The following is a 22,906-nucleotide window of genomic DNA, read 5'->3' on the forward strand; positions in this document are numbered from 1 at the left end:
AGATTATCCTTGATAGGACATGTCCGCCAACATAATATATACAGTGTGTATTTGACAAGTTCATATTGGATGTTGGAGTTCATTACTGCAGAACAAACAGGTTCCTTTAAAGCCCAGACACAAGCATAGTCCACCCACACAAAACACCTGTTAGGCTATGCAGAGCTTTTAACAGGAATGCATAGCTGTGATTTATAGAAAATATGTGCACTTTTTTCTCAATATTTCTAGTCTTAGTCTTAATTATGGACATATACAACTGATACATTCCCAGTTGTTACTCTAAACTTGTGAGGGAATTACATCTATGTTAAGTGAGCAGAACAAATGCTCATTAGCTGCATTATAGAGTATGACAACGAGAAGTTGCCACTTAAAACACACACCAGTGGTACAAAGTAACTGAGTACATTTTGCTTGTAATTTACTTGAGTACTTCCATTACTTTATATTTCTACTCCATTACATTTCAGAGCAAAACATTTTGCTTTTGAACTCAAAACAAATAATTTGCCTGTAAAGGTATGATCCATTCCAACAGATACTACTAATCAATACTATATAAAGTAGTCAAAAAGCACATTAAAAGGAGCCATTCTGTACTTAAGGAATGCAATTTAAATACAGAACTTACACTTGTAGTTTTAGATTGTGTTATTGCTGCTTTTACATCCGAGTAGCTTTCATACTCACACACGAAACAAACATAATAAAAATGTTCTTATCAAGTACAAGCGGTGGTGGAATGTAACTACGTACATTTACTCAAGCAGTGTACTTAAATACAGATTCCTTGTACTTGAGTTTTTCCATTTTATGAGAGGGAAATGTTTTGAATGTAGGACTTTTACTTGTTATGGAGTATTTTCACAGAGTGGTATTGATACTTCACCTCAAAATTGTTTTTAAGTGCAGTACATGAGTAAATATTTTTGTTACATCTCTCCACTGAGCATTTATATCTGCCAGCAGTGGCATTATTGTGTGCTACAAATCATTATTAAACGTTCAAAGAAACGTTTTTCATTATTTTTGTGTGTATCTGAAGACAATGTGTATTTTCTTAGAATGCAGAAAAACGCTTCACCCCTGTGGTACGAATTTAAAGATCCACTCTCTGAACGTTCCATATATATTTGACTGTGCTTTACAGCTTGAATTCTCATTTGACAAACAAATATCCTGCGCAGACGAGAAGGAGCAGTGTTTATATAATCCGACACACCTCTAAAAAAGTGAAGAATCAAAACGTGTTCATCTGTCGTGGTTAGAATTGATTTGTGTGCCCGTTAAGCCAACCTTGACACCCCCGGAAAAGTCACACACTTAGTACAGACCTGAACGGCTGCTCGAGCGATGACGCTTCAGTCCTAACGGTTTATTTTAGCTCCGGTATTTTTCCTGTTCGCTTTAGCCACTTTCTCCCCCGATGTAACACACATTTTGTTTTGAGCGTAGTGTAAGCTAGCCGTCCCTATCAGTCGAGCTTGGATATTACTCGCTTTTTACTCCATATTTTCGCTCCCGCATGCCGCTTCCCCGCTGTCTTGACTGCATATAGATGTATTTTGTGTCCCTTGTTTCCTCCAGTAACCCATGTCTGTGTGCATCCCGCCTCCCTGCGCTCTCAATAGATGGTGCAAGTCAAAATGTCCAAATCGCCCGTAGACCCACTGTCTGCTGTGGAAACAGGCTCCCAGTCGCACTATTTTCAGGTAAATCCACACACTTTACTCCTTTATTCACACATCTAACTGTTAGCACCACTAAGGAAAGTGCCGGGGAGGAGAAACGGTTAGCTTAATGTCTTGCTACTTGTTGTTGAGAAATTGAGGCGTCGCGTTTTGGCAGCGAGATACTTTTTTTCACCTCCGCCTTCACAGAAACTGCAGATTGACGCTTGATCGGTGAAAAGCCAGTGGGTGCAGTCATAAAGTAGGCTCACATATGCTTAATATGCCTCCCATACACGCAAAGAGGATAACATCTCCTTAGATGTCCATTCATTTGAGATCCGGCCTTTTATGGATTCTGTATTAATGTTTTCTTATGTATGTCAGTCGCATTTCCTGCTGTGTTTTACCTACACGAAAACCAGGAACATGATTGGACCTGTTTGCTGAATTGCACTGGTGTGAAGGTACCGACCGTGACTCTGACTCACCTGTAGCCTGAATCTACAGGGCCTGTCAGCAGACACTGCAACATCCACGCTTTCTTATTAATGGACTGTGTTGCAAGGGGCCTTAGGAGATCTGTTTTCTGCATTACACAAACCAGTATGTGCAGATAGATTAATTCAGCCCTGAAATTTGTGTGATCCTTGGCAAAGCTACAGCAGGTTAGAGTCTATGCTCTGATGCAGAGCAGCTCTTTTATACCAGTTTTCCCCAAATGTAGGCTTCTTTTTTGCCACAATTACAAAGAAAAACCTTCAAAATCAGCAGAAGCGTAAGCCGGTTTCATGCTGTCTCTCTTTTTTCCTTCACCTGTGTGTGTCTCTTTCATCACAGCTGCCCAGGAAGTTGCCTAAACGCAAGAGCCGCTTCAAACGCTCAGATGGCAGCACGTCTTCTGACACAACATCCAGCTTCATCAAACGGCAGGTAAAAGCCCCCGGAGCCATTTGTTGGCTTCTCTTTCCTTATTTATGCATGCATTGCAGGCGACATCATACCCTGCTACATCACAGTCAAACAACTGTAACTTGTATGGAAAATGTAGGCCATGTTGTGCTCTGAAGTCTTAATAAAGCTAGAAGGGTTTAAGTTGCTTTTACAACAGAACAGGTGTCTCTGCATTGTATTGCTGGCACTGGTGCAGCAGAATTTTCAGGTATAAACTGTTGGTTGGTGATCAGGGTTTCTCTTTTGGACTCACAACAGTTACAAAGAGACATTTGTTGGTCTGTGTTTATTATCTTTGCATACAATACATCCTTTCTGCTCTGCATCTTCATCCTCAGAGCTGCCTCCTCAGTTTCAGTTGTTGCTTTGCCCAGTAGAGAGCAGCAAAATGCTTGAAAGTGGCGGTGTGTTACATCAAAGTCCCTGCACAGCCCAGTATTTTTAATTAATGTTTTCAGGTCAAGCACGTGCAGAAGACTCAGATGAAGATTTGGTGTTACTTAAGACAATCTCTAACTGAAAAAAAGGAGAAGAGATTTCTGAGCTTCAGACCCCATGCTGTTACTGCGTTGCTGTGTGTGAATCATACCCTCTCACCTAGATCGGCTGAGTCGATGGTGTATAATCAAAACAGTTTTGATTTACCTCCATGTGCAGTTTCTGAAGATGGATTTGATTTGATTTGGGTGTACGGCAGAGCTGGTTGTAGTTTCACAGAGAGTCCAGCAGAGGGGAGAGCTTGATCCATGTTCCATCAGGGTTGTGAGGAGTCAAGAGGTTTCACAGGGCTACAGACAGACTGTGCATGCAGAGCTCATCCCAAACCGCTCGATCCCTGAGGTTCATGAGCCTGGATACATCAAAGGGGGAAGTCAGGAGTTAGGAGGGAATCAAATATCCCCTCTCAAAGAGTCTGATGTTCTAATGACAGACACTACAAGGCTCTCTCTATATTCCTGCAGGCTTTTACACTGTCTGTAGAAAATGTCTCAAGAATCCATTTAGTCCTGATTAATTCATCAAGAGCTGAAATGATTAGACAGTTCATTAAAACATTAAAACATAGGCACACATTATGTAATAATACTAACGGCATGAACAACTAATAGATTAGATGATAGACAGAAAATTAATCTGCAGCTATTTTGATAATTAATTAATCATTTAAAGTCAAATTTCATGTACAAATACCAAATACCTTAATCAGGTTCCAGATATTTGGAAGCAACCTTATGTTGCACCATTTTAAAAGTCTTGGAATATTAGGCACCACCCAACTGAAATCACATACAGACACATACAGCATTTTAAATGACATTTAATCCAGTTTCTGATCAAGGAATCAAACTGTTTATGCCACTCTGAATGTTGTGGATGATATCAAAGAGGCTATAGACAACAAACTCATGTGTCTCTGTTTATAGACCTCACACAGACTTTTGATACTATGTACCATTTATAATTCATTAACACAGTGCTGAGTGCTGCATTGGATGCAAACAGACAAAGTGGTTCCATAGTTATCTCACTAAGCATTCACAGATAGCTGAACAGGGTAATGTCATGTCTGACGCTGTGTTCGTTACAGCAGGTGTTCCACAAGGATCAGTTTTGGGAACCCTGTTTTTCGTAGTTCAAATTCTGGAAGTACCATCTGTATGCAGATGATACAGTCCTGTATTCATGCACCGCCATCACAGAGATGTCCTTTTCAAATCTGCAGACTGATGTTTAAACCCTGCAACATTCAGTGTCAAAACTGAAACTGTGACAAACAAAGATTTCAAGTCTTTACATCAGTACTCTTGATCATGGAATTTGGTTGTAAAGAAGTCAATATAAAAATATCATAATGACTATCTGACAAAGAGTTAAAAGTCACACTTGGCTGTCTGTACAGGCAAAATTCCTGTTTTTCCATGGCATAAGAAAGAAAACATTTAGTTGCTGGCCTCTTTCTAAATCAGATCAACTATGGTGATACTATTTATAGGTTTGCCTCACTCTCCACCTTGTCCAAACTGGACCCCCTCTATCATTCAGCCCTAAGGTATGTCATTAATTCAAGCATCACTGCACCTTATACAGATGGACATCCTTCACGCTGCACAGGCTGCACACAATGATGTATCTTAATCTATAAGAATGAATGTGCAATAAATTTCCTACTTAAGCAAAAAAAATGTATTTTTGGAAAGCAGTCCTAATCATCAGTTTAAAGTGCCTTATATCATCTCAGAGGCTGGCAAAGCAAGTCTTTTCTATTACAGGATTCTATAAGTGGAAGTGGTCACTGTTATCTGCTGCACAGACACATCTAATTTAATGCTGCCTTGTTTATTGCATTGTATTATACAATGCATCCTGATTGCACTTGATCTTATTGTGATTTGTTGTTGTCCTGTTAATGTTCTTGATGCTGCTATTTGACCCTGTCTTGGCCGGGTCTCACTTGATTCATTCGTGCCTAAAATAGTTCTTTTAGTCAAATAACTGATTACTCCACTAATAGTTGCAGCTTCATGCATTCATACGAAATATTTGATTATTGGAAAGCCAACCTGTTGTGAGATATAATATGCATTTTATCCCTTTTCAAGTTGTTAAACAGATATGTTGCATAACAACTTGTTTTACAATTCAATTATCAAATTAGAGCTGAAACTATTGATCAACAAAACAGAAAAAATTATCCTTTTGATCAATGTTTCAATGTTTAAGTCATTTATCAAGAAAAAGTGGAAAATATTTTCTTGTTCTTTCTAGTTGTGATGAGTTGCAGTCATTGTGGGCTCTGGGAACTTGTGACAGACATTTTTCTGACACTTCATCGACCAAACGATTAACGGCCGATTAATCAATAATGAAAATAATGAATTGCTGCAGTCAACTCAAAGTCTTAGTGAAATAACATTAAAACAGTGCAGAAATCAGCTTTTCTTCACTGCAACTAATGATTATTTTCATCATTATTATTGTCATTGATTACTCTGCTGATTATTTTCTTGATTAACGCGGCTGTCACAACTTCTTAAAACTGAAAAATACATCATATATAATACCAACATTTGAGAAGCTTGAACCAGCTAAATGTGGCATTCTTTCTTGAAAAAAGACAACAGTTAACAGTTAATTGATATCCTTTTGATTGACTAATTGTTGCACCTCTGATCAAAACGTAGCTAAAAGGAAAGACACTGAAAGACTTGATTAAAATAAAGCTCCACTTTATAGGGATTGGAGGCATTCCTTTCTTTACAGGATGAGTCATTTGTTGGGCACCTGCAAAGATGAGATTCAGACATTACGAAAAATACCTCTACTTCCTGCATAGCACCAGTGGTGTGAGGGAATGTGGATCAGTGTAACTGAGAGATGTTAGAGAGAGGAGAAAAAGGGCTGAGCAGACATCTTCTTCAGGAGGGGGACATTAGTTACCCTGGTCGCGGGGCTTAATGACAATCTCCAGATTCCCTGAGAATATTGCACGGCTTAAAATATTCATGATGCTCATTTTGACGGCCTTGGGCGATGTGATGTGTGGGTTCATTGTTCACACGAGCACCTTCAGTTTCTTGCCAGTCATTACCTTCTCTCTGCACGCACAACAGGCATCACCCCATCAGTGATATGACAAAGTGTTTAATGCAGAAGGAGTAAATTTCACAAACAGAGCAGATAGTTTCTTGTCTGTGATAGGGGTGGGGTGTCTATGGAGGAGCAGTGGAGTATGACTCATTTCTGCAGCAGGATACAATAAGCAGTATGCTGCCATAAGTGTGGTTATATGTGTTATATGTAGGACATGAGGATTGGAAACAGAAGGAGGAATCTGGAGCTGCGAGTGTGTGGTTATACCAGCAGTTTCTCCTCTGTGTCCTCGCCACCTGAGCGTGTTGAATTGGGCTTAAATAACTGAGAATGTGATGTAAAATTAGGTGGTGGTGGTGGTGGTTTGATCAAGTGGTGCAAAAGCTGTGTTGGTTGTTGTTGTTTTGTTGTTGTTGTGTGTGTGTGGGTGTGTGGGTGTGTGTGTGTGTGTGGGTGTGTGTGTGTGTGTGTGTGGCATGGGGTGAGGTGGGGTAAGAATAGAAAAGAAGGTGTTGCCAGTGTCTGCTCCAGTGCAGGTCGTCCCTGGTTAGGGGATGGGACACAGTACAGCCTGTCTGCATTTTACAGCATGTAGTGTATAGAGAGGGAGGGACAGGCGGCAGCAGCAGCATCATCACATTAACTGAGTGAGTACGAATGACTTCCGATACAGGCAGCTTCTTCCTCCCGCTATCTGAAACTCCTCCTGTCTCCCCCTACATCTCTTTGTCCATCGTGTTTTCGCCGCTCCTCTCTCCGTTTTCCCTTTGTCTTCCATCTTCACCTCGCCTCCCCTCTCCTTCAGCGCTTTAGTTTCTCTCGTTCCGTCACCTGCTTCACTTTCTGATTATCCCATGTGCACTCTTCACAGTTCCTCGCCGAGTCTTGCGACCGATCAATTTACCATACAGTACGCCCGATCTTGACTTTGATATTGATGTAACCACGGAGTGATTTATTGCTTTGTGTATCAGAGAGCTCAGTGCATGTGTAACTTGCTGACATTGAATTACGACCGCACAGTTAATCAAACACTTTTTGAAATTGGATATTTGGCTGCTGGATTTCCAAATCGCTGGAGCTTGCAGTTTTTGCTTCTTCTTTTTTTTTTTTTTCTTTTGCTCCGTGGGAAAGGTGTTTCAGCCTCCTGAATAATATATTCTGCTGTTGTGCAGAAATCTCCTTTCTGCAGATAAAGCCAGAGAAATTTGATTTTAGCCTTGCACTCCTTGCACTTTAGTTTCCGTTATTTCAAAGGAGCATGGTGTGTTTTGCATTTTTACCCCATTTATTACAAATCATGTATACTCAGCATCACTACCGACCATTTTTAAGGCGTGCAGTAGGTTTTTAGGTCTTTTTTTTTGCTATCCAGGTACCCCATGCTGGTGTCGTGGCTCTAGGGATGGTGGTGTCTGTTGGTCCAACACTTTGGTCCAGACTGAAATATCTCAACAACTATGTAATGGATTGCCATGAAATTTAGGGCAGACATTCATGATCCCTAGAGGATGAATTTTAATAACATGGTGATCCGGCAATTGTTCATTCAGTGCCATCATCAGGTCTGACTTTCAGTTTGTCCCTTACTCTGATTTATGACCAAATACATGCAGAAACTAAATACGTTCTTCATCTTCAGCCTTGGCTGTGCTTTGTGTTTTTTGCTTATTAGCAAATGTTAGCCTGCTAACACGCTAAGACAAGGAACATGATTAACAATATACATGATAAACATCAGCGTGTTATTGTCATTGTGAGCACTTTAGCATCCATAGCATGTATGTACTTAGCTCACTGCACCAATGTGCCTAAAGATCATTACTGTAAGCGTCATCAGTGCTATTAACACATTTCCAAAACCAACAAGCAGGATTTGATCTTCCTCTCCCTAGCTCTGTTTTTATTTTCAATTTAACTTTTTTGCAGCTGTGACACGCTCCGTTCACTTTCACGTTCAAACTGAAAAGCACACGCCATTGATTCTTAACATGTCAAATTTTTCTCAACTCTGCGGCAGAAAATGTCTTTGAAGCTTTCTGCATGTTGATGCTTGTTAGTGTGTTGGTATGTGGGTATTTGTTAGCAGCTCATGATAACATTGAACAGATGTATCGTTTGTGCATCATTTTAGCTGATATGGCTCCAGCTGATTATGTATAAATGACAAAGAAACAAATGGCGTTGAAAATCTGGAGTCTTCCATACTTTGGCATCATCTAGAATTCGCACCTGTCGTTGGTTTTTTATTCTGACGAGCACCTTTGTTCGATTAGAGTGGTTTAAAAAACACTTTTACTTTTTGTTCTTAGATCAAAGACAAACTCAAGTTTTTCCCATCTTTCGGATGATCTAAAAGTTGTCTGGAAAGATGTGCTGCCGGCACGACAAAGTAGAGGATTTAAAAACATTCATCTCCATGTAATGCTGCATGACTGTCTGAGGTTTCACAGTGAGATCAAACTAAGTGAATGACAGCATGTCAACCTAGATCTGTGTGTGGGAAAAGAGGAAGAACAGTAAACATCAGCCCCTTTTGGTGAAGCAGGTCTAATGCTTTCTCTGAATACCCTGCAACTAATTATTTGGCTCTAAAATTGGAGATACAGTGTTTATAACCTTTATTGATACAAACAGATTGAACTTTAAGTGGCTATAATCAATATACTTTAGTTTATTTTAACCATGGATGAAATTATTATTTGTAATGTGAAAGGAGTCGCTCATTCTGAAGTTATCACCCAACTCTGCAACTATTATGGAGCCTGTCGGCCTCTTTCAGCCTATAATTTTGGTTTTCCACCCCAAAGGTTTAGTTCCCACTCACCGGTCTCAACACAGCAAGTGCTCTCAGCTTTTTAAAAAACTTTATAAGGTGATAATATGTCAGTGTTGTGTTTACAGTGTGTTGTGCTGCCCCCAAGAGGCCTCAAAATCAATTAGTGTAAGTTAATAATATCAGATTATCTATTAATATCAGATAACAGATTTACTTGTCTAGTGTTATTCCTTGTGTTAATAGACCTGTCAAATGATTTGAGAACGGTATACGCCAGTCTTGGATTTAGAGTTTCATTGTTGGGGTATTGTTTCCATTTTGATCAATAGCTGTTGCTTTAAAGTTGCTCTTTTACACATTCATGTGTATGGCAAGCAATTTAAATGCACAGTATGTCATTTCTGCCGCAAGGGATCTCAAAAGGTGTAGTTTGATGATGTCGTGGTGTAGTGTGGGATCATGGGAGTTGTTGTCTTCATTGTTAAACAACCACCTTTGCCAGTGAGAATGAACAAACATGCGGCATCATGATTGAGCAATACAAACAACAGTAAACAATAAAGCGGCTCGCTAGCTAGCTCACCGACTTCCTTCCTCACTCTCTGACATATCATCTGGTGTTTCCTGTGTTTCCCGGAAGCAACAAAGGAGGTAAAGAGGATATGACGCCGCTGACAGGAGAGCAAATGAAATGCGCTGTTATCTTGAATAAAATTCCAGATTTCTCTGGGTTTGAACATTGTTGGAAACATATGGCATAATGTAATTACACAACTCAACAATATTTTGCTTAATGCAGTCATGTTAGATATTTTATCTTTAAGAGCAGGGCCCATGGTGAAGGCATGTCTACATGTCTTGCCAAAAGAGAGTGAGAACACATTAGTACAGAAAATCGTGATAAAATTAACGCAGAGATTCCCTGCTGCTCTGTCCCTAGACTGTAGGATGACTTGGCCCTCTTGAGGACTCGACTATCTGGATGACACACTTCCTCGCTGGCCCCTCCCTGTGGAGTTGAGGCCATCAGTGTTGCAGTGTGTGAAGAATAATCACAGAAGCAGAATAGGAAGGAACAGAGTTAAATTTAGCCCACAGACGAGGACATTAGCAATAAAACAACAAGACATCCTCAGACCAGCCGATAAAGACGCGCTCACATCGCTACACTCTGCATTGCAGCTTAGCTTCACCTGCAGAATGTTTTCTGTTCAGTTACACACTTTTTTTTCTATTTTTTTTTTTTTATTTATTTTTTTTATTTTTTGGAGGATTTGACAGTTAGCCAGGACAAGAGAGTGTGCAGCAGAGGTCCACAGCCCAATGTCCAAACATTAATAATGAATAGAAATCACAGCCCAGGCAGGCTCTGTGTTCTAACATCATTAAACAGCTCTCTGACATAACGCCTTTCCCCTGCGCCCACCACCATATTTATTCCACTTTTATGTCTGTGTGTGTTTGAGTGCGTTCCTAGTGAAGACAGGGAAGCCGTTAGAGTGAGAAAATTCAGATTCATGTCTTTATCAGGCTCTAGCGCCGTCCTCCTAATCAGCCAGGTATGCATCTCTATCTGACCGTCTCTATCTGTGTGTCTCTGTCTCTTGTGGTCATGGTCCTTTTCCTTCCTCCCCCTCCTGCTGTGCTTCCCCTCTTTTCTTCTATCTGCGATGAGGATAGATATCTAGGTCTCACTCCACTCCTTCATGGCATTTTATTATGTTCTAATCTCATCTTCCCCTTGAGATAGCCTCGCTTTATCTCGTCGTATAAATCGTTTATACCTCTGTCGTCTCTCCAGCCATCCCTCAGTCACTCTCCGTCCTCGTAAACATCCTTCTCTTTTCAGTATATCTTGTCAAAGATATTCACCCCCCCTTCTGTCTCTCTTTCTATCCATCCCGTTCTTCCTCACCCTCCTTTTCTCTCTCTCGGTGCTGCTCTGGCGCTGGTGCAGTGTTGCCTTGCAGAGCCTGTGAGAGCTAGAAATCAGATCTAGTTATCTAACATAGACACATACACAAAAAAATAAAGGAGGAGAGGTGTTCGCTCGCCGTTTCTCTGGGACTTGAAGTGGTATTGTAGATACAGATTTATTTTGGATTATATGTATGCATTGTGAAGTGCAGAGAAAGCAAAGGTGCTGGTTGTTTTTCATGTCTGGGCACTTTTTTTTTGTATTTTGAGCCTGAATTTCCTTTTGTTGTGCTGTTGCTAATTGGTCCTCCAGAGGATTCGTTTCTATATGTTGGCAAGATGGATGACCAGGACTAAGTCACGGCACTCTGCGGGAGAGGAAAACCAAAGTGAAAACTGTATTACATGCTGTTTTTTTAGTTTCTTTACATCTTGTTTATTTGCAAGAACATGCTCGATGGTCTGAGTGTGTTTGGATGTAATTCTGAATACTGGAGTTAGCCGTGAGAGGTTTTATCTGAGCCTTTTCTCGTCTGTCTCATTCGTCACTTCTTTTATTCTTGTTGTTTGTTGTTTGCCTCCTGTCTCACGTCTCTCTCTTGCCTGACTCTGATTTGTTTTTGCTGCAGCGGTTTTCTTTACTGACAGATTCAGGACTGAGTTCCTTCAGAGGAGCCAAATACATACCAAATATAGGAGAGCTCACACAGTAACTGCATCTGGAACGCCACTTCATATTTCTCCTTTTCATGTTTTTCTCTTTGGAAATCTCTTTGGCTCTTATTACTTTCATCATTGATTAAGCTGATGATTATTTTCCTGATTTATTGATTATTCGTTAAAGTGTCAGAAAACAGTGAAAAATAATTTTCCAAATTTTTCAAATGTCTTGTTTTTTTCCCTCTAACAGTCCAACACCCAAAGATATTCAGGTTACCATTATATAAGACAAGCGGAAAAACTTCAGATTTAAGAAGCTGGAACCAGCTAAATTTTGCAATTTTTGCTTCAGAAAAGATTGAAAATCGAGACAGTTGCTGATTAATTTTCTGATGATCAATTCAATAACATCATTTCAGCTCTATAGCATCTGGACATTTAAGACATTTAAGGAATAACCACAGGTTTTGAATGAAATCCAGCAGCGCCTATGAGGCAATTTTCACCATTGTACTTTGTGTCAAATGTCTCTTTGTGTGCTTTATCTGTTGCTTTCGACATAATGTGCTAGCCATCCCTGGGATATGTCCTTAAACCGCTTACGATGAAAAATGATAGCCAGCATATATTTTGTTAATGAGGAGATGTCCTTGGAGAATAAACAGGGGAATAAAGGATGTATATGTGCTGCACTGTGGGGGATGATGGAATGGATTGGGGCCAAGCTGGAGAGAAGAGGAAGCAGTTGCCTCCTTTGTGCTATATTTGGTCTACCAGAAGATGGCTGGTGTGGGAGAGCAAAGCATTGTGTTGTAGATACACACAGGCTCACACATGAATGTGTTCATGAATACGGACACGTATTTGCATGCACACCTGCACTCAAAGACTGTAGAACAGAAAAGCAGATGAAAGCAGAAGTATAAACAGAAACGGTAGATCTACCAATCTAACCCTGTAGTATCGTAGTAATATGTCTCAGTAATTGTAGCATGACCAGATCATCAGAATGTAAGTTGTGAAATGATTCATTCCAATGGCAGAAATAATATCCTTACCGTGTCCACCTCTGACTCTGTCCTGACAGGGGTCGGCTGATTCGTACACCAGTAGACCGTCGGATTCAGACCTGTCAGCAGAGGAGGACCGCGAGGCGTATCGGCGTGAAGCCGAGCGCCAGGCACAGCTGCAGCTCGACAGAGCTAAGGTACCTCATACAGTGATTTACACAAGTTCACGCAGTTTTCTAAGTTAAAACATGTAGAGGTGAAGTCATCAGATCTTCAGAAGCAGAAAGAAAACTTAGCTTCTCACAGCTTAAATCACAGCATCACTGATTCACATTATATACAACCCCAATTCCAGAGAAGTTTACACGCTGTGTCACCTGACCTCCTCTCTACCCCACCTACTCTAACCATACTGTCTGTAAAGAATCAGAAACCAAAGGTCAATCCAAAACAAAGAGTTACATCTACAGTACATCCACAGCCAATGCTGTTTTTAGTGCAAACCCGAGGGTGCGACAAATTGTTTTGCAAGTCTCAAGTAAATCTCTGGTCTCGGCTATAAAGTCAAGAGTCAAGCCCCAGGTGTAGACCAACAGGTCCCACGTCAAGTCCAGGTCCTAAACTTTATATTTTGAGCCATAAACAAGTCACCACAAATTAAGAAACAGCAGCAGCAGCAGGTTAACTTTACTGTTGGCCAGCCTTTGATGACAGACAGCTAACATCAGCCTTATACTTCCATCAGTGATGAGTGTTTTTCCTGTTCTTATTCATTGTTAAACAGTCCAAACCTGTAGCGTTTGCAGTAAAGACAAATGTGAGTTACTGTGGAGCTCTGGATGAGGACTGTCCCGTCCAAGGAGCCGCAGTCAACTTCGATGCCAAAGACTTCCTGCACATCAAAGAAGTGAGTGGTAATGTGCAGTTAACGATGATGAAGCCCTCCATGACGTTAAAACAGAACAGACATGTGTGACACGCTCCTGCTGTCGTTCTGAACTCAACAGAAGTATAACAATGACTGGTGGATAGGTCGGTTAGTAAAAGAAGGAGCGGACATCACCTTCATCCCCAGCCCTCTGCGACTGGAGGCAATGAGACTCAAACAGGAGCAGAAACAGAGGTCAGTTAATCATATCAAGCTTCTCTGAGGACTCGTGTCCACCACATATGTTTGATAACTTGGTGTTGTTGTTACAGGAAAACAGGGGGTAACTCCTCCAGTTTAGGCGACATGGTGACCGGGAGTTGGAGGACCACGCCGCCATCTGCAGGTGAATGTAAGTACTACAGATCTTTTTCTCATTTGTGCTGGAACGAAAACCAACTTTGCCCTCTGTTGTCTTCTATTTTGTTTTTCTTTCATTGATTGTCCTTTTATTGCTTTTACAAGCCAAACAGAAGCAAAAACAGGTAGGTTTTGTCACCCTATGATGACACAGCATGTGCTCATAATACAGTTTGGGAATGTTATCAAGAGATGTGCAAGTCTGGAAAATCTTAATTATGGTCTTAAATGCTTTGAATTTCTATGTTGTCTTGCCTGCCATATACAGTAACATGAGCGATATCATATATAAATGAATTCTTGGGACGCGTTCTGCTTGTATAACTTTATCCACAAATACAGGTGAAACAGGTGTGACAGTGGATTGTGTATGTAGGAGGCTGTTTAATAGCAGTTTGTTAGCAGTGTTAGTGTTGTAAGTAGTGGTGTTATGATGTATTAATATTATTTATTACTATAACTGCTCTCCACCGTAGCGAGGAAGCTCATTGTCTCATAATGGGCAGAAACAGTTTGAGCAAAAACTTAATTAATTAAAATGATTTAATTGCTTTCTAATTGGTCAATCCACCCACCTGTTTTCTCCCACTTATCTGGGTCCAGCTGGAAAATACTGAGAAACATGTTATTAAAAATGTAATTAAATTCATGCACTTCATGAATAATTGTTGGCCTGATTGTCCCGACTGGTTTTCCATCATTCTTTGACTGTGATGACTGTGATGAAGATACTTACAGGTATCACATTTCAGTCTGTCTGCTATTAAAAAGTCCTCAGTGAACTCTGCATTAGGTTTTTTAGCTTTTTGAACCCCTATTATTTTCTTACACCTGCTCTGTCTGTTCTTCGTCCCTCTCCCCTCGTCGTCCCTTGTTTCTGGCAGGAACACGTCCCTCCCTACGACGTGGTGCCCTCTATGAGGCCGGTGGTCCTCGTGGGACCATCGCTGAAGGGCTATGAGGTCAGACTCTCTCCATTTCTCCTCCAGTGACTACCTCTGACTACACTGCGCTCTTTTCTTAGTTGAAACTGTCCCTGCACTGCTGCTTTTGCTTCAGTCTGAATCACCTTTATAATTATATTTAAGTGCACGAGGTCTCCAGTTTCTGGTTGTTGTGCACAGTTAACTTCTGAAGCATATGACAGATGTGTGATTTTACCAGCTTCCTGTCCAAAGTTTTGATTGTGTGGTTATAGATCATCATAGGGGGCCTGATCGTTGTAGACGCTTTTACACAATAACTTCATGGAATGCATAAAAGTATTAACACCATTTAACATTTCTCAAATTTTGGCTGCTAATTTAAAATAAGGCAGATGCTTTTCTTATGAGGCCTGTTGAACACTTTGTCCATGCATCTTTAAATTTAACTCAGAGGAAACACAAACAGGCAGTTTTTTGAGCAGCGTGCTGTGCAACACAGTGTACTGTTTACTCTTTTCTCAAGTGCATTCTGGGAGGAAAAAAATCAACATTTCAAGTACATTATATTTCTATACGTTTATCATGCTACATTTATTTATTCATTATACTGATGTAGCCTAAAATTTTAATGGAAATTTTATGATCACACTGCAGAGATTAAGACTAGGAATGTTTATTTAATCATAATTTTACTCATGAATTTACTCACTGCTCATGTTTTTTCAGTATATACACGAGTCCTCGTACTCAAGCAATTACTTTCATGGGTCTCTCTCAGTCTTGTTTTTAAAAAGTCAATTATAAAGTAATAATCCAACCACCTCTGTATACATGTATATGTATAGTAGTACAGCCGTTCAGCAGTTCCTATGTCTGCTTGTTTGCGTTCTATCTGTTTAAACAAGTCTGTTTCTTTCATCTTATCCTCCCTCCCAGGTGACGGATATGATGCAGAAAGCTCTTTTTGACTTCCTGAAACACAGATTTGAGGGAAGGTCAGTAAAATGGAGAGATGAGAGAATAATCTCTGCGGTTTTGGACACTCAGGACGTTAATAAATCTGATCTAAAGCTTTCTCTGCATATTTCTTCCCCTCTATATTTGTCGGCAGAATCTCAATCACCCGTGTAACTGCCGACCTGTCTTTAGCCAAGAGATCTGTCCTCAACAAAAGACCCATAATGGAGAGATCCAACACTCGCTCCAGTCTAGGTGACCGCGCTAATGTCAGCATGAGACGAATCTTTTGGTACAAATAAGCCATGAGTTTAAACTTACAAAATCTAATGTGTCTTGTCTGTGCAGCGGAGGTCCAGAGTGAGATTGAGAGGATATTTGAGCTCGCCAAAACCCTGCAGCTAGTGATTCTGGACGCGGATACCATCAACCATCCCGCACAGCTAGCCAAAACCTCCCTCGCACCCATCATTGTCTATGTTAAAGTTTCCTCACCAAAGGTACAGGAGGTTGCTTCTGTGCTGAACGTTGAATTTCGGCTGCCTCGTCTTCCTTGACCTTTAACTTTGTCTTTGTCTTTCTGTCAGGTGCTCCAGAGGCTGATCAAATCCAGGGGGAAGTCTCAGAGCAAGCACCTGAATGTGCAGATGATGGCTGCAGACAAACTCTCTCAGTGCCCCCCCGTGAGTGGAGGAAGCGTTTCGACTTCTTTCTGCCGCTATAATGTTTGGTTGTTTCTGATCAACATGTACAATATGAATACCTTATATAAACAAGTAATATTTGCAATATGCAGCACCTCCACAATCCTCGGTAGTTTATTTTGTAGCCTGCTAGCAGCGTGGCTCTAGGGATGCAGTGCAAGCCGTTCAGTCCACCACTTTGGTCCCGACTGAAATATCTCAATGACTGTGATAGGCCTTGAGATGTTGTGCAGCCATTTATGGTGCCAAGACGATAAAGCCCACTGACTTCTCCTCTAGTGCCACCATGCATTGATGCTTTTAGTTGTTGCTGAAATAACTCGACAACTATCAGATGGATTGCCACGAAATTTGGTGCAAATTTGGTGTGTGTGTGTGTGTGTGTGTGTGTGTGTTTGTGTAAATTTTGCTTTTGGAGATATGTTTGCTGTTTACATGGTGCACTGCTTGCCAGTTGCACACCTGGAAATTAAACTTTGTGCCACTTGTATTTACAATTTATCCTAGAAAATATGTAAATTTGTAATTAGTGACATTTCATTTCCTTTGGTGCACATGTAGGATATGTTTGATGTCATTTTGGATGAGAACCAGCTTGAAGATGCTTGCGAGCATTTGGCTGAATACCTGGAGGTCTACTGGCGTGCCACTCACCTCCCAGGCAACACCCCTCTGAACCCCTTATTGGAGCAGAGTCTGATGACCCCGCCCTCTGCCATCTCTAGCCTACAGGTGAGTTTGTCTTCATCCATTTAAGAAGCAGGAGAGCAAGAAAATACTGTTTTATTGCCGTTTTAAGGCTCTTAAATCTGTGGTGCAGAACATTTTGTCTCCCCTCTTCTTGGGGATGTGCTAATGATGCCAGAGCTCCTCGTTGCTGGATTCAACTCTGTCGTTAAGGTTTCCCCACTTCAGTTCTGGCAAACTAATCACAGCTGGTTGTAAAACACATCACTGCCGACACCAGACTTAACAGAGAGATTTACCTGGTGGTGACAGGCTTAATCAGCATTGTGTGAACTCCTCTGGCAAGTCCTTGAATGTTTGTTTCGGCGTCCGGCACTGCAGCTTTAAGCAGGAATCCTGTTTTGAACATGTTGTATGTTGTCACTGTCTTTACCAGCTCTTCATCTCCGATTCTCACGCCTTTGTTTTTGTCTCCAGTTGTCTGTCCTCTCACTCATCCATGCTTAACATTTTTGCAGTTTTCTGAAACACAGGAATTAATTGAATGATCGCTTACAAAATGGGGTGAGTAGTAGGGTTTATATGTATACACATATATATATATTTGCACTCTCAACCCCAACAATCCCCTCTTACATATCTCCCGACACCTGAACACAGCACAGCGGCTGAGACAGTGAATGAACAGCATTTTATTCATTCGGATCTCACCACAGAAAAGATGACGTATGTTTCTCCATTGCATCCTGCCTCCTTTCCTTTGGTTGATGGTCTCAGGTGATCGCTGCTCCACAAGCTTTCTGGGAGAAGATTCACAAAGCAGCTTCAGTTTGACATTATAAATGAGAACGACGCGTTTGAAAACGATCAAACGTTTGTAAGAAGTGTCAAATCTGATCATCGTCCTCTGTTTTCAATCAGGGTGATCCTTGTCCGAGCATGCTTTGTGAATGGTGCCCCCCCCCCCCCCCTCACAGTGGCACACAATGCTATCTGGAATGACAGCGCTAATTAAAGGCATATGATCAATGCTTAAATAATATATTCACCTGATATAAATGCATAATTTACACAACAATGAACGGAGACCATAACATCAGCTCATTAACATTTAATGTCCAGGAGTAACCTCCTGACCATCCATTCAGCTGCTCCTCTGGCATTTCTTGTGTTCAGTGTCTGTCGTGTTCATCTGCACACACACAGACAAAACACTGTCAATGCTTCATGAAAAAGGACTTTGAAGAGACTTAACACTGCTGCATGCCAATTATTAACATCCCTAAACCCCTTTTTATCGTACACACTGTGCACTTCTGTCTTATTTCTGTTGCCTGCTTGCAGGACAGATTGACTCAGAATTATCTACATTCACAGTCCTCAGAGGATAAATCCTGACTTTGCTGATCCTCTGTCTTTTACTCTAGTGCCACCAGGACGTTCACATTTTTAATCTTCAGCGAAATGTCTCAACTGTTGGTTAGATTGCCTTGAAATGAGTCATGTAGTTAACGCCCACATGTTAGCAGTAAGCTCACTTACATCAATAGATTTTAAATGGGTTGAAAATCAGACAAGCCGAGGCTCTCTGGTAGCTCACCTGGTGGAGTGTGCACCATGTGTCAAGGCTGAGCCCCTGCTGCATGCCATCTCCTACCTGTTCTCCCCAGGCTTCATCATCAATAACAAAACAAGCTGAAATGCCAAAAATGTATAAACATATATCAGAATAGCCCATCATTAACCAGAACATGCACCTAATCCATTCTTCATTTGCACTGGACTTGTGCGTGATTCCTTTCTTACACTAGGAGTTAGAGCCGTCGTGCATGTCCACAAAACCTCTGTGGGATAGATGTTGTATACAAAAAAAAATCAATAAGATTGTAATATAAGGAGTTCCTGCACACTGCAATCTTATTAGCTGTGTTTCCAAACATGTTTAATAAAGTTAAAGGAAACTGTGTTTCCTGTGGTGATTTATTAGCAAGTGCTGATTATCACATCTGATTAAGAGCTGACAAATGCTGCTAATTGGCATCATAAGTTCTATTTTCTTTCAGCGTCTGTAATTATTAAGGATATACTATTTGCATTTTAAGGCTGTTTTAAAGCAGCACTGACAGGCCCGTATCAAGGTTGAAACATTTTCAATGCACATACCAACGTGTGAAGGTAGTTTTAAGATTGATTTGAACCTTTCCTTCAAAGTCCTTCTTGATGCAGCGTTTGCATTATTTTGTCTACACTCTGTGTTCGCCGTCTGAAAAAAAGTGTGAAGGTACTTTGAGATGTTGTCCTGCTTCCGGAGCCTTCTTTGACTCTCTCTCTGTTTTCTTTCCTCCATGACCACTCGACTCTTCCAGAACCAGAACAAGAACCAGCCGCAGCCTCGTGAGGCGGTGGGCTTGGAGGGCGAGGAGGAGGAGGAGGCAGGAGAGGAGGCCCACTCCCCCTTGGAGCAGGACAGTCTTATGCCGTCTGACGAGGCCAGCGACTCCCTGTCCCGCGGCCGGAGGGGGAGCCCGTGCCACAGGGGGGGCGAGGAGGACGAAGAGGAGGAGGAAGAAGAGGAGGAGGAGGAGGAAGAGGAGGAGGAGGATGAGTATGCCTCCCCCTGCCATGCTCGCACATACAGGGACATGTACCCCCCTCACCGTGGGCACACGGGCAGCGCCCACAGTGCCAACGGGCACGAGTCACAGGACAGGCTGCTCCAACGCGAAGCTCAGCAAGGTCACAACCAGAGGAACAACCGCCAGCGCAGCCGCCCCTGGCCCCGAGACACCTACTGAGGAACCAGGGTCCCCCCGGCCTCCGGATCAGATCGCCCCGAGCCCTCCGACCGCCGTACGATCCCACACAAACGATCAGACATGAGAAAAAAAAAAAAAAAAAAAAAAAAAAGTCGCCCCAAAATCAGCTCAATCAGAAACAGGCGCCCAGTTTATGAAGCAGTCAGCTGCAGGTCTATTTTTAAAGTGTTTCCAGTCGCACTCTTCCAGACTCCCAGCTTATCTAAACCGAGGGGATTTAATGACCTCCAGATTCAGATAAAAGTCAACAGGGCTACTCACCTCTGCAATGGAAAGGTTTCAGGCTACCAGCTGTACGCAAACTCAAACTTTAGCTGCTTTGCCTAAGGTTTCTCTATTGTAGGATGTCTCATATACTGGCCTTAAAATTCCTAAGACTTTTAAACTATCTTTACTATTGCATGTATGAGTATAATTATTTTAAGACTATTTGCACATTAACGTCAGAACAGGAACTGAATGATCTTTACGGATAAACTAATGTAGGAATGTCTACTGTTGAATCCATTTATGGGAAATAGTAATGCATTTGATTACAATGTATATACTGAATGGGCACCTGGTTTCGTTTCATTGCTACTATATTTGTTTGATTTTGTTGATATGGACTTGTTTGTTGTTTCAGAGAAATGTTGCCATCCATGCGTTCAGTCAGTTTGTACTCTGAAGACGGTGAATGGCAGGTGGGAGACACACACACACACGGTGAATCAGACCGAGTCTCTGGACGGTCACGATGAGAGTTTGCAGTACAAAGCTGCAGTACAGCGTCAGTGTCACCTACAGCACAGTACAGCACGTTCTGGGCATCGCTTGTCTTTGCCGTTGCACAATCACTCTCTTAACACCTCTAAAAATCTAAAAAACGGGCACAGAGAATGTAAACACAACTAAGAAAGGGAATGTTATCTTTCAAAGGGTGAATCATTTGCCAACCTGCTTGTTTACATCAAATCATTCACATATATCAAGCACATGCTGCACAGCTGCAGCTCCTCTTCAAATCCAGGCTTCAGAGAATGTAAGCTTGCATGCCTTTTGCACCTCCAAGCACCACCCGGTGTCTCCGACCCAACCGATCGCCCTGTAATTCGATTGTAGCACGTTATTGATTGTAGCATCCACAGTTTCTACACTTATCTCACCCCCTATGCGTCTTTGCCAAGCATTGTTTGTGTACCGCGGTTTTACAGTCGATTCGGTTTTTAACCAAGGCGGATCCTCAGGTGTAAAGTCCTACGCACTCATCGCGCTCTACTCCATGTAACGAATGTGTCGTGCTCCTGAGAGACTCGTAGCACCCGTGACACGATGCCATTCTGTTCCTGCGCCATTATTAGTCCGTGAGCCGATGAAGAGTTTGGACGTGACACTGACGAGCAGCGACCTGCTTCTGTTCACGCGCAGTGTCGATACCGTTAACAGCCGGCTTTAGGAATTACTGGTTTACTGCTTCCATGTCTCACAGGTATCTCTCTCTATCTAGTGTTCTGTATATTTTGAAGAGAAAAAAAAAATCAGCATGATTGGAAAAAAAAAAGAAAAAAAATCTATGCAAGTGTTGCATGAAAATCTGATTGTTTCTTTTTACAGTTAAGTATTTTAGTAATGCATTGATCCTGATTCTCCTCGTTGTCTTGTAGTGATAGTCTTGTCTTTGGGGCTACTCACTCCTCACACCACTAACAACACTATGACTAAAAATCAGAGCACATCACTTTATTTCTACACAAACCTTATGATTGGGGACATGTTTTTCCTCAAGTATTGGCTGGATGCTGGTTGACGCACTTTTAAAAGTCACTCGCTAAAAACCGTCCCGGTCCCAGATCAGGCCTACGATTTTTTTTTTTTTTTTTTCAATCTGTGATGAAAAGGAATGAGTGAAATATTAAAGCCCTGCATGTCTTAGCTCACCAATTAGCTATTTTCATTATATTTTGGCAGAGTATGTTTTTCAAAGCGGACCAATTTAGCAACTGATAAAGCAGTTGAGGTTTTTCAATTTATGAAGCACAATTTTTACAAGGGTTATAATTTAGTTTCCTCTGTCTTATTCTGTATGCAATACTAAGCCTAACATTGAAAAACTTTAAACGCCTTAGACCATCTGGACTTCCTCTTTTGTGTGAGTAGAAAAAAAAATTGCACTACTTTTTTTTGGGATGGTTGCTTTGTAATGCAATAACTGCACTAAATATAACCGTGTATCCACCAGACTACCACAGCGTGCTAGCGTGACCCAACACGCCTCTTCCCTCTATTTATCAAAAGAGACAGCAAATGTGTAAAAAGTGAGACATTTCCTGCCTGATGCTGTATAGAATGCTTTCTATTTGAAAATAGATTTACAATGCTAAGTAAAATATGACTTAAACAAAATAAACATGACATTTTATGTACTTTTAATTGTTTGGAGTCCTCTTTGTGTTTCACTAGAATACATAATTTTGAACTTGACATGAACTTTCACACAGATTCATAATAATCCTCCAGAGGTTAAAACTTAATTACTTTGGTGATTCCCTGAATTGTCTTCTAGTTTTTCCACCACAAGGTTCACTTCTGTGAAATCTCTCAATGACCTCTGAATGGCTTCATTTGTGACTCCTAATGTTCCTTTCTACTGCCGTCATAAGTGATAAATGAACTTCCCATCAGCCTCAGCTGTAGCTTCTGCTATGTGCTAATTAACAAATGTTAGCATGCTAACATGCTAAACAGATGGTGAACATGGTAAACATACCTGCTCATCGTCAGTAAGTTAACCTCTCAGAGCTGTACACTTGATGATATTCATAAAAGTATTGCAATACTTAAAATCTGTTAAAAACTGTATTCTTGGTTTTATCATTTATCACCTTTTCCTTGGGTGAAAGCACACGGTGTTCATGTACAGCTACAGCACACATGGGCTTCTACATCTCCTGAAAACTTGAAGAAT

General features: G+C 41.2%; 1 protein-coding gene across 4 annotated transcripts; it reads left to right on the forward strand.

Moving 5' to 3' along the window:
* Positions 1–1,328: 1,328 nt before the first annotated feature.
* Positions 1,329–22,371, forward strand: cacnb3a (calcium channel, voltage-dependent, beta 3a). Of its 4 annotated transcripts, XM_076741980.1 has the most exons (15): positions 1,381–1,715; positions 2,514–2,606; positions 12,662–12,781; positions 13,369–13,491; positions 13,592–13,707; positions 13,785–13,864; positions 13,978–13,997; positions 14,757–14,834; positions 15,735–15,793; positions 15,910–16,010; positions 16,104–16,255; positions 16,343–16,438; positions 17,021–17,191; positions 17,665–17,710; positions 19,513–20,025. In XM_076741980.1, the coding sequence occupies exons 1-14, from the start codon at positions 1,635–1,637 to the stop codon at positions 17,692–17,694; spliced, it is 1,320 nt and encodes a 439-aa protein (XP_076598095.1). In that variant the 5' UTR covers positions 1,381–1,634; the 3' UTR covers positions 17,695–17,710; positions 19,513–20,025. The 4 variants fall into 4 exon arrangements, with proteins under 4 accessions (XP_076598094.1, XP_076598095.1, XP_076598096.1 ...); XM_076741979.1 differs by lacking the exon at positions 17,665–17,710 and having other exon boundaries at positions 1,329–1,715; positions 19,513–22,371; XM_076741982.1 differs by lacking the exons at positions 1,381–1,715; positions 2,514–2,606 and adding an exon at positions 10,462–10,556.
* Positions 22,372–22,906: the final 535 nt, after the last annotated feature.

This window comes from Chaetodon auriga, chromosome 10 (genome assembly GCF_051107435.1).
Source record: "Chaetodon auriga isolate fChaAug3 chromosome 10, fChaAug3.hap1, whole genome shotgun sequence".
In the NCBI taxonomy this organism is placed as follows: Eukaryota; Metazoa; Chordata; class Actinopteri; order Chaetodontiformes; family Chaetodontidae; genus Chaetodon; species Chaetodon auriga.